The sequence below is a fragment of the Raphanus sativus genome, chromosome 9 (genome assembly GCF_000801105.2).
Source record: "Raphanus sativus cultivar WK10039 chromosome 9, ASM80110v3, whole genome shotgun sequence".
NCBI classification, from domain to species: domain Eukaryota; kingdom Viridiplantae; phylum Streptophyta; class Magnoliopsida; order Brassicales; family Brassicaceae; genus Raphanus; species Raphanus sativus.
This window is the reverse complement of record NC_079519.1, coordinates 14,380,389-14,391,539: the sequence shown is the minus strand read 5'-3', so window position 1 is coordinate 14,391,539 and position 11,151 is coordinate 14,380,389. Positions and strand designations below refer to the sequence as shown.

Below are 11,151 nucleotides of genomic sequence, written 5' to 3'. Positions count from 1 at the left end.
CGAGTGTGTTCACTCGTCGGTTGGTTTTACGTCGACCGCTTTAGTCGTGGGGTCGACATTTTCCTCGGGATTTTTCTCTTCCCGCTGAGTTGTGACGTTGTCTTCGGAATCGGGGATGGTTCCGATCTCCGAATCTGCTTCCGCGGGAGGTGTCGCTGTGCCCTTTGTCGGGGTATCTTTGGCGGAAGGCTGAGTTTGCTTGCGTTTAACCGTGGAGGCCGTCGTGATCTGTCTTAACTTATGTTCCGCTAGAAAACAAAGTCGCGACTGTTTTTGACAACCCCAAATTGCGGCGATTCCAGTCCTGGTTGGAAATTTGACGCCCAAGTGATAAGTTTAGAGAACGGCCTTCATGGCGTTTAGCCATGAAGTTCCCATGATCGCGTTGTAACTAGCCGGGCTATCTACCACCGCGAAGTTAACTATCTTGGTGATGTTTTTTTGCTATGACGGGTAGTTGAGTGGATCCCAAGGTCATGGACGTTTGTCCGGAGAAACCCGTGAGCAGTTTTGGTACCGGGGTGACTTCTACAAGCTCGACGTCCATCATTCTTAGGGTATCGCGGAAGATCAGGTTTACCGTGCTTCCGGTGTCGATGAGTATTCTTGCGACTTCGAGATCTCTTATAACGAGATCGATGACCAAGAGGTCGCAATGAGGCTGGTCGATTCCGCAAGCCTCTTCTTCCGTGAATGTGATCGAGGTGTTCTGTCCGTCTCGAGGGGGAGATCGTGGGGGATACTTCACAGTTGACTCGGCTTTCCGTTGGTAGGCTTTGATGGCCGAGACCGAGTCCTTGCAGTACTGGGATCCTCCCATGATCATGTTCACCCTTCTGCGGGAGTTATCATTCCCCCTATCGTCCAGTCTTCTTTCGCGTTTATCCCCCGCCTGATTTCTCGGCGATGAGTTTTCCGCATGAGGATTCTTATTGGTTTTTGGTGGACGGTCGGAGTCGAGGATTAGACCCTTGATGCTGGTTACTCCAGAGAGTTCTCCAGCAAGCAGCTTCGCGGCCAGCCTTGCCCCTACGACTTTGCAGTTAGCCGTGGAGTGACCTTCGGTCTGACGGATTTCGCAGTAGACATTTTTGTCGTAACTCTGGTTACGGTTCCACGTATTCCCCGAAGTTCTGCCCTGCTCCAGATTGATCGCGTAGTTGTGCGCGCCTTGGAGTTCTTCCCCCTCGTGATGGACGTACTTGTCGTTACGAGCCAAATTTTCAGTACAACAACTACCAACAGTGATCTTACCCAAACAACCAGCAGAATGGTTACCAGCCTAGGAACAACCAGCAAGGCAACTCTCAGCCTCAGCAGAGTCCCACTCCTGGTTTTCCCAACAAAGGAAACCAATCTTCTCAGCAGCAAACTTATCCTTCTAGTTCTGCTCCTCAGGCCAGCAACACAGATATTCTACTGAAACAAATCTTGGAGTCTCAAACTAGAAGTGAAAAGCATGTTGGCTATGAGCTCAAGAATCTCCACAACAAGATTGATGGTAGCTACAATGAGCTCAACAACAAGTTCAAGGCCTTGGAGAACCAGTTTGCTTCTTTGAATACTCACCAAAACCGCCAGCAAGGTTCTCTACCTGGAAAACCTGAGCAAAACCCCAAGGAAACAATGAAGGCTGTTACCCTTAGGAGTGGCAAGCAGTTGCCTCCTCCAACTCTCACCAAGGATGCTGAGAAACAAGGTGGGGGGGGGGGGGGTAGCCATCAACATTGATGATGAGGTTGTGATTGTGGATGAGAAGATCAATGATGAGATTTTAGAGAAGATTGTGGATGCCAAAGGCAAAGGAAAGTTGGGAGAAGAGAAGCAAACAGTGAAAGATGGTCAAGCTGCTGCTCCAGCAACTGAGAATCCTTTTGTTCCCCCTCCTTATGAGCCCAAACTTCCATTCCCTGGAAGGTTCAAGAAGCAGCTGCTAGAGAAGTACAAAGCTCTGTTTGAGAAGCAGATGAGTGAAGTTCAGATCACAATGCCCATCATTGATGCTTTCATGTTGGTCCCTCAATACAGTAAGTTCCTAAAAGATGTTGTAGCTGCAAAGAAGAAGGAGATGCAGGGTATGAGGATTCTCACTCATGAGTGTAATGCCATCATTCAGAGACTTGATGTTCCAAAGAAACTAGAAGACCCAGGATGCTTCACACTGCCTTGTGCTCTTGGACCTATGGTTTTTGAGAGATGTCTCTGCGATTTGGGAGCTAGTGTCAGCTTGATGCCCTTGTCAGTTGCAAAGAAGCTTGGTTTCACTCAGTACAAGAAGTGTAGACTCTCATTGGTGTTGGCTGATCGTTCAGTGAAGTACCCTGTTGACATCTTGGAAGACCTTCCTCTTATGGTCGGAAACTGTGAAATCCTACAGATTTTGTGGTACTTGAGATGGGTGAAGAAGCTCAAGATCCCTTAATCCTTGGGAGACCTTTCTTAGCTACAGCTGGAGCTATTGTGAATGTGAAAGAAGGCAAGATTGATCTCCACTTGGGTAAGAGGCACATTCTCCACTTTGACATCAAGGAGGTTATGAAGAAACCAACTGTGCAAGGACAAATCTTCTACATTGAAGAGATGGATGCTCTGGCTGATGAACTCCTTGAAGAGCTGTCTCTAGAAGATCCTCTACAGCTGGCTTTGACAGTGGAGAAGGAGGCTGAAGTGATTGAGAACCTGGAGAGTACTGCCTATGGGATGATGCTGGATTCACACAAGGGGTTTGAGAGTAAGGATCAGTACGAAGAGCTGCCACAGGTGGTCCATCAAGTAGCTTCAGTGACTCAACAAGAGAATACCCAGCAAGATGACTGGAGCGAGCTTAAGGCACCTAAAGTGGAGCTTAAACCACTCCCCCATGGTGTAAGGTATGCGTTCCTTGGCCCTAATGATACCTATCCTGTCATTGTGAGTAGTGAACTTACTGAACCTGAGATTGCTGAACTTTTGAAAACACTTAAAAGGTTTAGAAAAGCAATAGGTTACTCGCTTGATGATATCAAAGGGATCTCACCCACTTTGTGCATGCATAGGATACATCTTGAGGATGAATCAATGACTTCTATCGAGCATCAAAGAAGGTTAAATCCTAACCTGAAGGATGTTGTAAAGAAGGAGATTCTTAAACTCTTAGATGCTGGTGTGATTTACCCTATTTCAGATTCTTAATGGGTATCTCCTGTGCATGTGGTACCAAAGAAGGGTGGGATCACTGTGGTGAAAAATGATAAGGATGAACTAATACCCACAAGAACCATCACAGGACATAGAATGTGCATTGATTACCGAAAACTGAACTCTGCATCTAGAAAGGATCATTTTCCATTGCCATTTATTGATCAGATGCTTGAGAGACTTGCAAATCATCCATTCTATTGTCTTCTTGACGGGTATTCAGGGTTCTTCCAAATACCCATACATCCCAATGATTAAGAGAAAATAACATTCACATGCCCCTATGGTACCTTTGCTTATCGAAGGATGCCATTTGGGCTGTGCAATGCTCCAGCCACCTTTTAAAGGTGCATGATGTCGATTTTCTCTGATCTTATTGAAGATGTTGTGGAGGTGTTTATGGATGACTTCTTTGTCTACGGATCTTCGTTTTCTTCTTGTTTGTCTAATTTGTGCAGGGTTCTACAGAGATGTGAAGACACCAACCTTGTGCTCAACTGGGAGAAGTGTCACTTCATGGTTACGGAAGGGATAGTTCTTGGACACAAGATATCAGAGAAGGGGATTGAGGTAGACAAAGCAAAAATTGATGTGATGGTCAGTTTGGCTCGCCCGAAGACAGTGAGAGACATTAGGAGCTTCTTGGGGCATGCTGGTTTCTACAGAAGGTTCATTCAGGACTTCTCCAAGATCGCCAGGCCACTCACTAGACTGCTATGTAAGGAGGAGATCTTTCTCTTTGGTAAGGAATGTCTAGAAGCTTTCAAGAAGTTGAAGAATGAGCTTGTAAATGCTCCCATTGTCCAGCCACCAGATTGGAGTCTACCCTTTGAGATCATGTGTGATGCTAGTGACTATGCTGTGGGAGCTGTCTTGGGCCAGAAGAAAGATGGCAAGACTCATGTGATCTACTATGCGAGCCAAACCTTGAATAATGCTCAGATGAAGTATGCCACAACTGAGAAGGAGATGCTAGCCATTGTATTTGCATTTGAGAAGTTCAGGAGCTATTTGGTGGGGTCTAAAGTCATTGTCTACACAGATCATGCAGCTTTGAGACACCTTTTAGCCAAGAAAGATGCAAAACCGAGGCTTTTGAGATGGATCCTTTTGCTCCAAGAGTTTGATTTGGAGATTAGAGATAAGCCTGGAGTTGAAAATGGTGTAGCTGATCACTTGTCTAGACTGAAAATAGAATGTGGCGTTCCTATTGATGAGGGACTTCCAGAAGAGCAGATCATGGCTATTGGAGCAGTGATGGCAGCTTGTGAGACTGGTAGAAAGCTTGAAGAGGTTAAAGCTACTGAAGAGAAGGAACCTTGGTATGCTGATTTGGTAAACTACTTAGCCACAGGAAAAGAACCTTTGAATCTTGTGGGCTATGCCAAGAAGAAGTTCTTCAAGGATGTGAAGAGATACTATTGGGACGAGCCTTACCTCTACATTCTCTGCAAGGATCAGCTCTACAGAACAGTGGTTGCCAATGAAGAAGTTGAAGGGATCCTTACACACTGTCATGGATCATCTTATGGAGGTCACTTTGCTACCTTCAAGACTGTTGCAAAAGTGCTACAAGCAGGATTCTGGTGGCCACACATGTTCAAGGATACACAAGATTTTGTTTTGAGGTGTGATTCATGCCAAAGAAGAGGAAACATTACCAAGAGGAATGAGATGCCTCAGAATCCTATCCTTGAAGTTGAGGTTTTTGACGTGTGGGGTATTGACTTCATGGGACCATTCCCATCATCTCATGGCAACAAATACATCCTTGTGGCTGTTGATTATGTTTCAAAATGGGTGGAAGCCATAGCAAGTCCCACCAATGATGCTAAGGTGGTAACCAAGATGATCAAGAGTGTCATCTTTCCAAGGTTTGGAGTCCCAAGGGTTGTGATCAGTGATGGAGGCTCTCACTTCATCAACAAACTGATTGAAGGACTTCTCAAGAAGAAGGGTGTGAAGCACAAGGTAGCAACTCCTACCATCCTCAGACAAGTGGTCAGGTTGAGGTTTCTAACAGAGAGATCAAGTCCATTTTGGAGAAGATTGTGGGGATTACAAGGAAGGATTGGTCTACTAAACTTGATGATGCACTTTTGGCTTATAGGACAGCTTACAAGACACCCTTAGGAACCACACCTTTCAACCTTGTGTATGGGAAGTCTTGTCATCTGCCAGTGGAGCTTGAGTACAAGGCACTATGGGCAGTGAAGTTGCTGAACTTTGATATCAAGAGTGCCAAGGAGAAGAGACTTTTTCAGCTCCATGAACTTGATGAGATAAGGATGGATGCTTTTGAGAATTCAAGGATTTACAAGGAAAAGACCAAGGCTTTCCATGACAAGAGCATCCTGAAAAGAGAGTTCAAGGAAGGAGACCAAGTTCTTCTTTATAACTCTAGGCTAAAGTTATTTCCTGGAAAGCTCAAGTCAAGGTGGTCCGGTCCATTCAAGGTCAAGGAGATCAGACCTTATGGGGCTATTGTTTTGTGGAGTACTGATGGAAGAGACTTCACAGTCAACGGGCAAAGAGTTAAGCTCTACATGGCCTCATCACCAAAGGAAGATGGAGTCTCAACTCCACTTTCTGATCCCACCCCGGCCTAACCCTGAAGGAGGTAAAGTCAAGCTAGAGACTTAAAACAAGCTCACTTGGGAGGAAGTCCCATGTCTATCTTTGCACATATTGCATTTCTATTATTGTTTTCAATATTTTTATCTTGTTTTCATCTTTAAAAAAAAAAGTGTCGTTAACAGTGTTGCAGGTGCAGAGCGACCAAAGCGACCGAGGAACAGCGGGTAGCACAGGCCACTCCCATACGCAGCGACCGGACCACAGCGGCTCGAGTAGCTCGCTCGTTTTTTATGTCGCACCCGGCGCGGCCCTCCTCAGCGGGTCTACCCAGTCGCTCTGCACTCCGGTTAAGGTAAGTGTTCTAATCTCCAAACCCGGTTCACTCTAATTGGACCGATCCTACCCACCCTAACCGGACCAACCCGACCCTAGACCTACCCAACTCTTCCCATCGACATCTTCTTCCTCACTCTCATCCCTCCCCCAACTCACAAACTCTCTCAAGCTCTCACCACTCCAAACCCCATATCTCACTCAAATCTTCACCAAATCACTTCATTCTTTCACTCAAATCCAAGCTTTCGGCCCTGTAGTCTATTTCCCCATACCTATTCACCTTTTCCATCCATCCAAAGCAAGGTATTGTGTTCTTGAAACCAATCTCGTAAGTCCATGAACCCTAAATTTTCAAAATCAAATTTTGAGCTTTTTCTTGCTTGATTGTGGTGAAATAGACTAGGGAAAGCTTATATATTAAGTTGGGTTGTTGATTTCATGGTGAAATTGAGTTGAAATTGAACTTTTGCAAATTAGGGTTCATGGATTTGGGGATTTTCGAATTGGGTCCTAATTGAGTGTGTTTGTGGTTGGGTTTGCTTGATAAGTTGTTTAGAAGCTTGAGCTGAAACTCTTTTGACTCTAGAATCACTTTGTTCATCTTAACTTTCATCTCATGAGATTTTGAAAAGTGTGATTTTTGCTTCATTCAACTTACTCCTCTCCAAGTTTGTCTTGTGTTCAGGTACAATGACTAAGACAACCAAGACGGCAAAAGAGATTAAGGAGCAAGCCGCTCGAGGGAAAGCACCCACATCTGGCTCTGGAACACAGTTGACACAGAGGCAAGCAGCGGCAGCTGAAAGGAAAAAGTTGGCAGAGGAGAAGAGAGCGGGAAAGAGTGTAGCAGTTCCTGAGATTGAAGAGAGCGACTCTGAAAGTGCAGACGAGCCTGCTCCACCAAAGAAAGCCAAAACGTCTAAGGGAAAAGGAGCTGTGGTGGAAAGGGACAGAGAAAAGAAGCCAACTGTTGAGCAACTCTATCACGTTCTGAAGGATGAGATAACTTGGATGCCAACGAGGTTTGCGGATGTTCAGTTGCTGCGACAGCTGGGTCTTGAAGCTGATATCGAGGTAATGCTGGTTCATTTGAAGATGCCCAAGCTTCACACCATGGAATATCCTCTCTACAAAGATGTCTCATGCCAGTTCCTCTCTTCCCTCTTCGTCACTGTTCACAAAACTAAGCACGCAAGGTAAGGATGGGGAAAGATCGCCTTCACAGTGCATGGGAGAAGCTACACCATGAGCTTCAAGGAAATCGAGCAAGTGATGGGTTTTCCAGATTTGCAGTACTCTTTTCCGGAAAAGACCGACGACCTCCCCCAGAAGCTTTGGAAGCTGATCAGTGGTAAAGAACGCGCTACTGGAAAAGACAAGAACTCTCATATCAGGCATCCCTCAGTGCGTTATCTACACAGGCTACTGGTCCACATATTCTATCCACGAAAGGAAATTGGCACCATCACTGATGAAGACATGTACCTCTTCTTCCCAGCCATTAAGCCCTACGCCACACACACGCAGCTCCCTTTCTCCATGGAGCTCTACTCAAAGGTTGGATGGTCAGGTTCTTTGTGGGACGTCTTCGGCACTACAGAGATTGGGCTTGGACCACCGGTGACTCCTCACCAAAGATTGGGATTGGAGGATTGATCACACCATTGCTTGAGTTCAAGGGTATCTCGTTGGGAAATGATGCGACAGCACCGATTTTCTTGGATGCTCCTTACTTGAGGCAAGCCACTTACTTTAGTGGGAGATACAAGGGTGACTACGTCTACCACTACAAGATCGAGGGCAAAAAGGCCGAGGTGGTCCTCCCAAACAGAGAGCTGACAAGCCTAACTGGGCCCTGCGGTGTCAGCTTCATCATTCCTACGGGTGCTTTCTTTGGTGAGCATGGGTCCCTTGACCCCATCGGCCCTTGCACGGAAGCAGAAGAGCATATTGGAAGAGCTATGCCAGAAGCTGATACAGTGGAAGATGAGGATGTTGAGCCCGTCTATGGGCAGCGTCGCTACACATTCACACCATATTCCGGAACCCTTCCCCCTGGTGCCCTTCGCGACGCCCATGATCATATCAGTAGGCTCCAGAGATGGAACAAGGCTCAGGATAGGACGATTGAAAAGCTCAAGAAAAAGGTCAAGGAAATGAGCAAGACTGCGAAGCGGAAAGCGAAGTCAACATCCAAGATCTTGAGAAAGATAGCTGATGTCTTGACTAGGGGAGGTATAGCGGGATGTAGCAGAGCGGACTTTGAGTTCCCAGACGACCCAGTACCCCAGCCTCCACCAAACCCCTCAGCCCTTAGCTTCCCTCTCACTGAAAGGCAGCAACAGCGTCACTGGAGAAACCCACCCATCCTCCCCTCCTCCTCGGGCAACAAATCGCCCTCCCTTGCTGATTCTGAGGAGGAGATCGAGATCGAAGAGATCTCTAGCCAGCCACGATTCGAGGAGCACAGCACCATGCCAGGCGGCTACTGCACCACGTTCCCACCTGACACCGATGAGTACGAGGCATCTGCCTCTACTCGCTACCCATAGGATGTACTCCGTAACCTTCTCTTGTATATACTAGCTTTTCTTTGTTTTTTAGGATTTATTTTCGGTATCTCTCTCAGCTTAATAACACAGAGACTGTGTGACTTAAGTTTGGGGGAGGTACCAAGTATTTAACCATGTTTGCTTTGATGGTCTTGCATTGAGTTTTGCATTTCACATGCCTATTTGCATAGAAAAGCCAAAAAAAATTTGAAAAACTAAAAAAAAAAAAAAAAGAGAAAAAAAATAATTTAGTTTGCATCATTTGCACTTTTAGGAGAGTCTAGAGCATATAGGTTGCATTCATTTGCATTGGGAGCAATGATTTAAAATGCCTTGTAGAGAGCACTATCTAGCCTCGTTTAGTTCTTGCGCTTCTCTTGAAAACCTTGTAAGCTTCGTGCCTTGAAAACTCTCCCTAAAACTCAATCTCTTAAGCCAACTACAACCTTGAATGAACTGAATGAACTTAATTTCTTGCTCATGGTCCCTTGTGTGCTAAGTCATGGATATACACACTAGAGTTGTCACGCCTTTTATGCCGATCTTTTTGACAATCTCTAGTGGCAGTCCACTCCCTTAAACCCTCTCCTCCTTTTAAGCCTTCATTGATTGTTGAGTGAGGCCTTTTTCGGAAAGTCTTACATGTGCATAATCTTGAGAGTATTGGGAACGACAATGCTCAGTCTTCATTCTTGCTAGATTGGGTACACTATTGTCTAGCTATAGGTGGGGAGTGAGTGTTGTGATGTCTTGCATATTTCCATTGTTTTATCTTCATATTCGCATGCATTTTGATCATCTAGAATAGGATTTAGGCATGTTTAGGTTGCATTTTGCATACATAAGTCTTTATCAGGTGTTGGAGTACCATATGGAGCATTTGGGATGCATTGGGGACTCAAAAGAGGCAAAAGGGCTGACTTAGAGACGACCAAAGCCACAGCGGCCTCACCCCAGCGGGTCCCGTCACTCGCTGCGACCTCATCACCTGGAGCGGCCTCAACCCAGCAACTCCCACCACCCGCTGCGACTTCACCAGCCTGGAGCGGCTTCACCTCAGCGGCCCGTGCTGCTCGCTCGTCTTCTCCGGAGCGACCCGTCCCAGCGGCCCATCCTGGTCGCTGTGAATCATCAACTGGAGCGGCCTCGGCACAGCGAGGAGAAATCGTCGATTTCTTAAGTCGTTGATTAAGAAATCGTTGTTTTAAGAAATCGTTGATTAAGAAATCGTTGTTTTAGAGAATCGTTGTCTTAAAACAAGATTTTTCCGCAAGTTTTTTTGTATAAGTTTTTCGTATAAGTTTTCATTTCCCGGAAACGTAGAAATTCTTAAGTAAATAATTTTTAACGGAAATTTGGATGCCAACTTTGCCTTGTCCGATTTCGACCCCAACAATCTAGTGCCCATGACAAGAAGAATTAAAGTCCAGATTAGGTTCAGATAAAGTAGAGTTAAGTCTGCCCAGTGTAACCTGATCGGTATAGAACTTCTGGAGTGTCAAATGAGATAAGTCAGGGTGTCCCAGGTCCATGTGTGGGTCTTTCATCACTGCTAAGGTCACTGAATAAGAAGGTTAAAGCACGAGGTGGTTAAAAGAGCATCACAAAATAAGGTCCTGATTCCCACAATAGTTTTGACTAACTCGATCCTAAAAACTGACTCGATAAAAACAGTAAAATGACACAAGGACTGACTCAAAAAAGCACACAAGCGAATATAGTACAATCGCTCCCCCAGACTTAGTTCACACCATCCCTGGTTGTGAAAATAAATCAGAGGAAGCTGAAACACACCAAACAGAAGCAAATAACATGAAAAATAAATAGTTCAGATGGATAAGACAAATGGATAGAAATAGTCCTTTCGGACACAGTCTGAATTGCCGCTACCGGAGTGACCACCTTTCCTCCTGTTCCTCGGAAGTCTCTCTCCTCCAGTGGATGTTCCAGCTTGTTCCTTGCCTGGGCGCCTCGTGCTCTGCGGTGTGCGCTTCTATTGGCCTCCAATGCAGCCGCCTGTGATCGCCCTGAGTATCCTCTTCATGAGGCTATTGTTCTTCTTCTGGGAATCAACCATCCAGCGTCTGTAGGCGTGATCATCAGTCACATCGGTGAAGTCCTCCAGGTCGTACTCACCATCAGCCGGTGGAGTCACATGCTCCACATCATCATCATCATTCTGAACTGGCGCACATGGATCCATATCATCATCATCATTCTGAACTGGCGCACGTGGATCCTTGCAGAGGTGCTCTGCATCGAGCAGGAACACAATGTTCTCTAAACATAAGAAGTCTGTGAACCCATGCATAGGGAGCTTGCAGTACAGAGGGTTCCCTTCTTTGTCTTGGAACTTATAAGTGTTCTCGTCGCACAAGATGTGGCATGCGATCAGGTAAGGAGTATCAATGTACTCCATCTCAGAGACAACCGTGTAGGAGCTGAGGTTGATGTTGAAACGCTGGAACAAGGGAGTGAGCTGACTGCCACAACGATCCTTCTTGTCCTC

General features: G+C 45.9%; 1 protein-coding gene across 1 annotated transcript; it reads left to right on the top strand.

Annotated features, from left to right (window-relative positions):
• Window positions 1-1,192: 1,192 nt before the first annotated feature.
• LOC130500087 (uncharacterized) lies at window positions 1,193-3,171 on the top strand. The gene is made up of 4 exons (XM_056994790.1): window positions 1,193-1,198; window positions 1,270-1,699; window positions 1,779-2,279; window positions 2,378-3,171. The coding sequence occupies exons 1-4, from the start codon at window positions 1,193-1,195 to the stop codon at window positions 3,169-3,171; spliced, it is 1,731 nt and encodes a 576-aa protein (XP_056850770.1).
• Window positions 3,172-11,151: the final 7,980 nt, after the last annotated feature.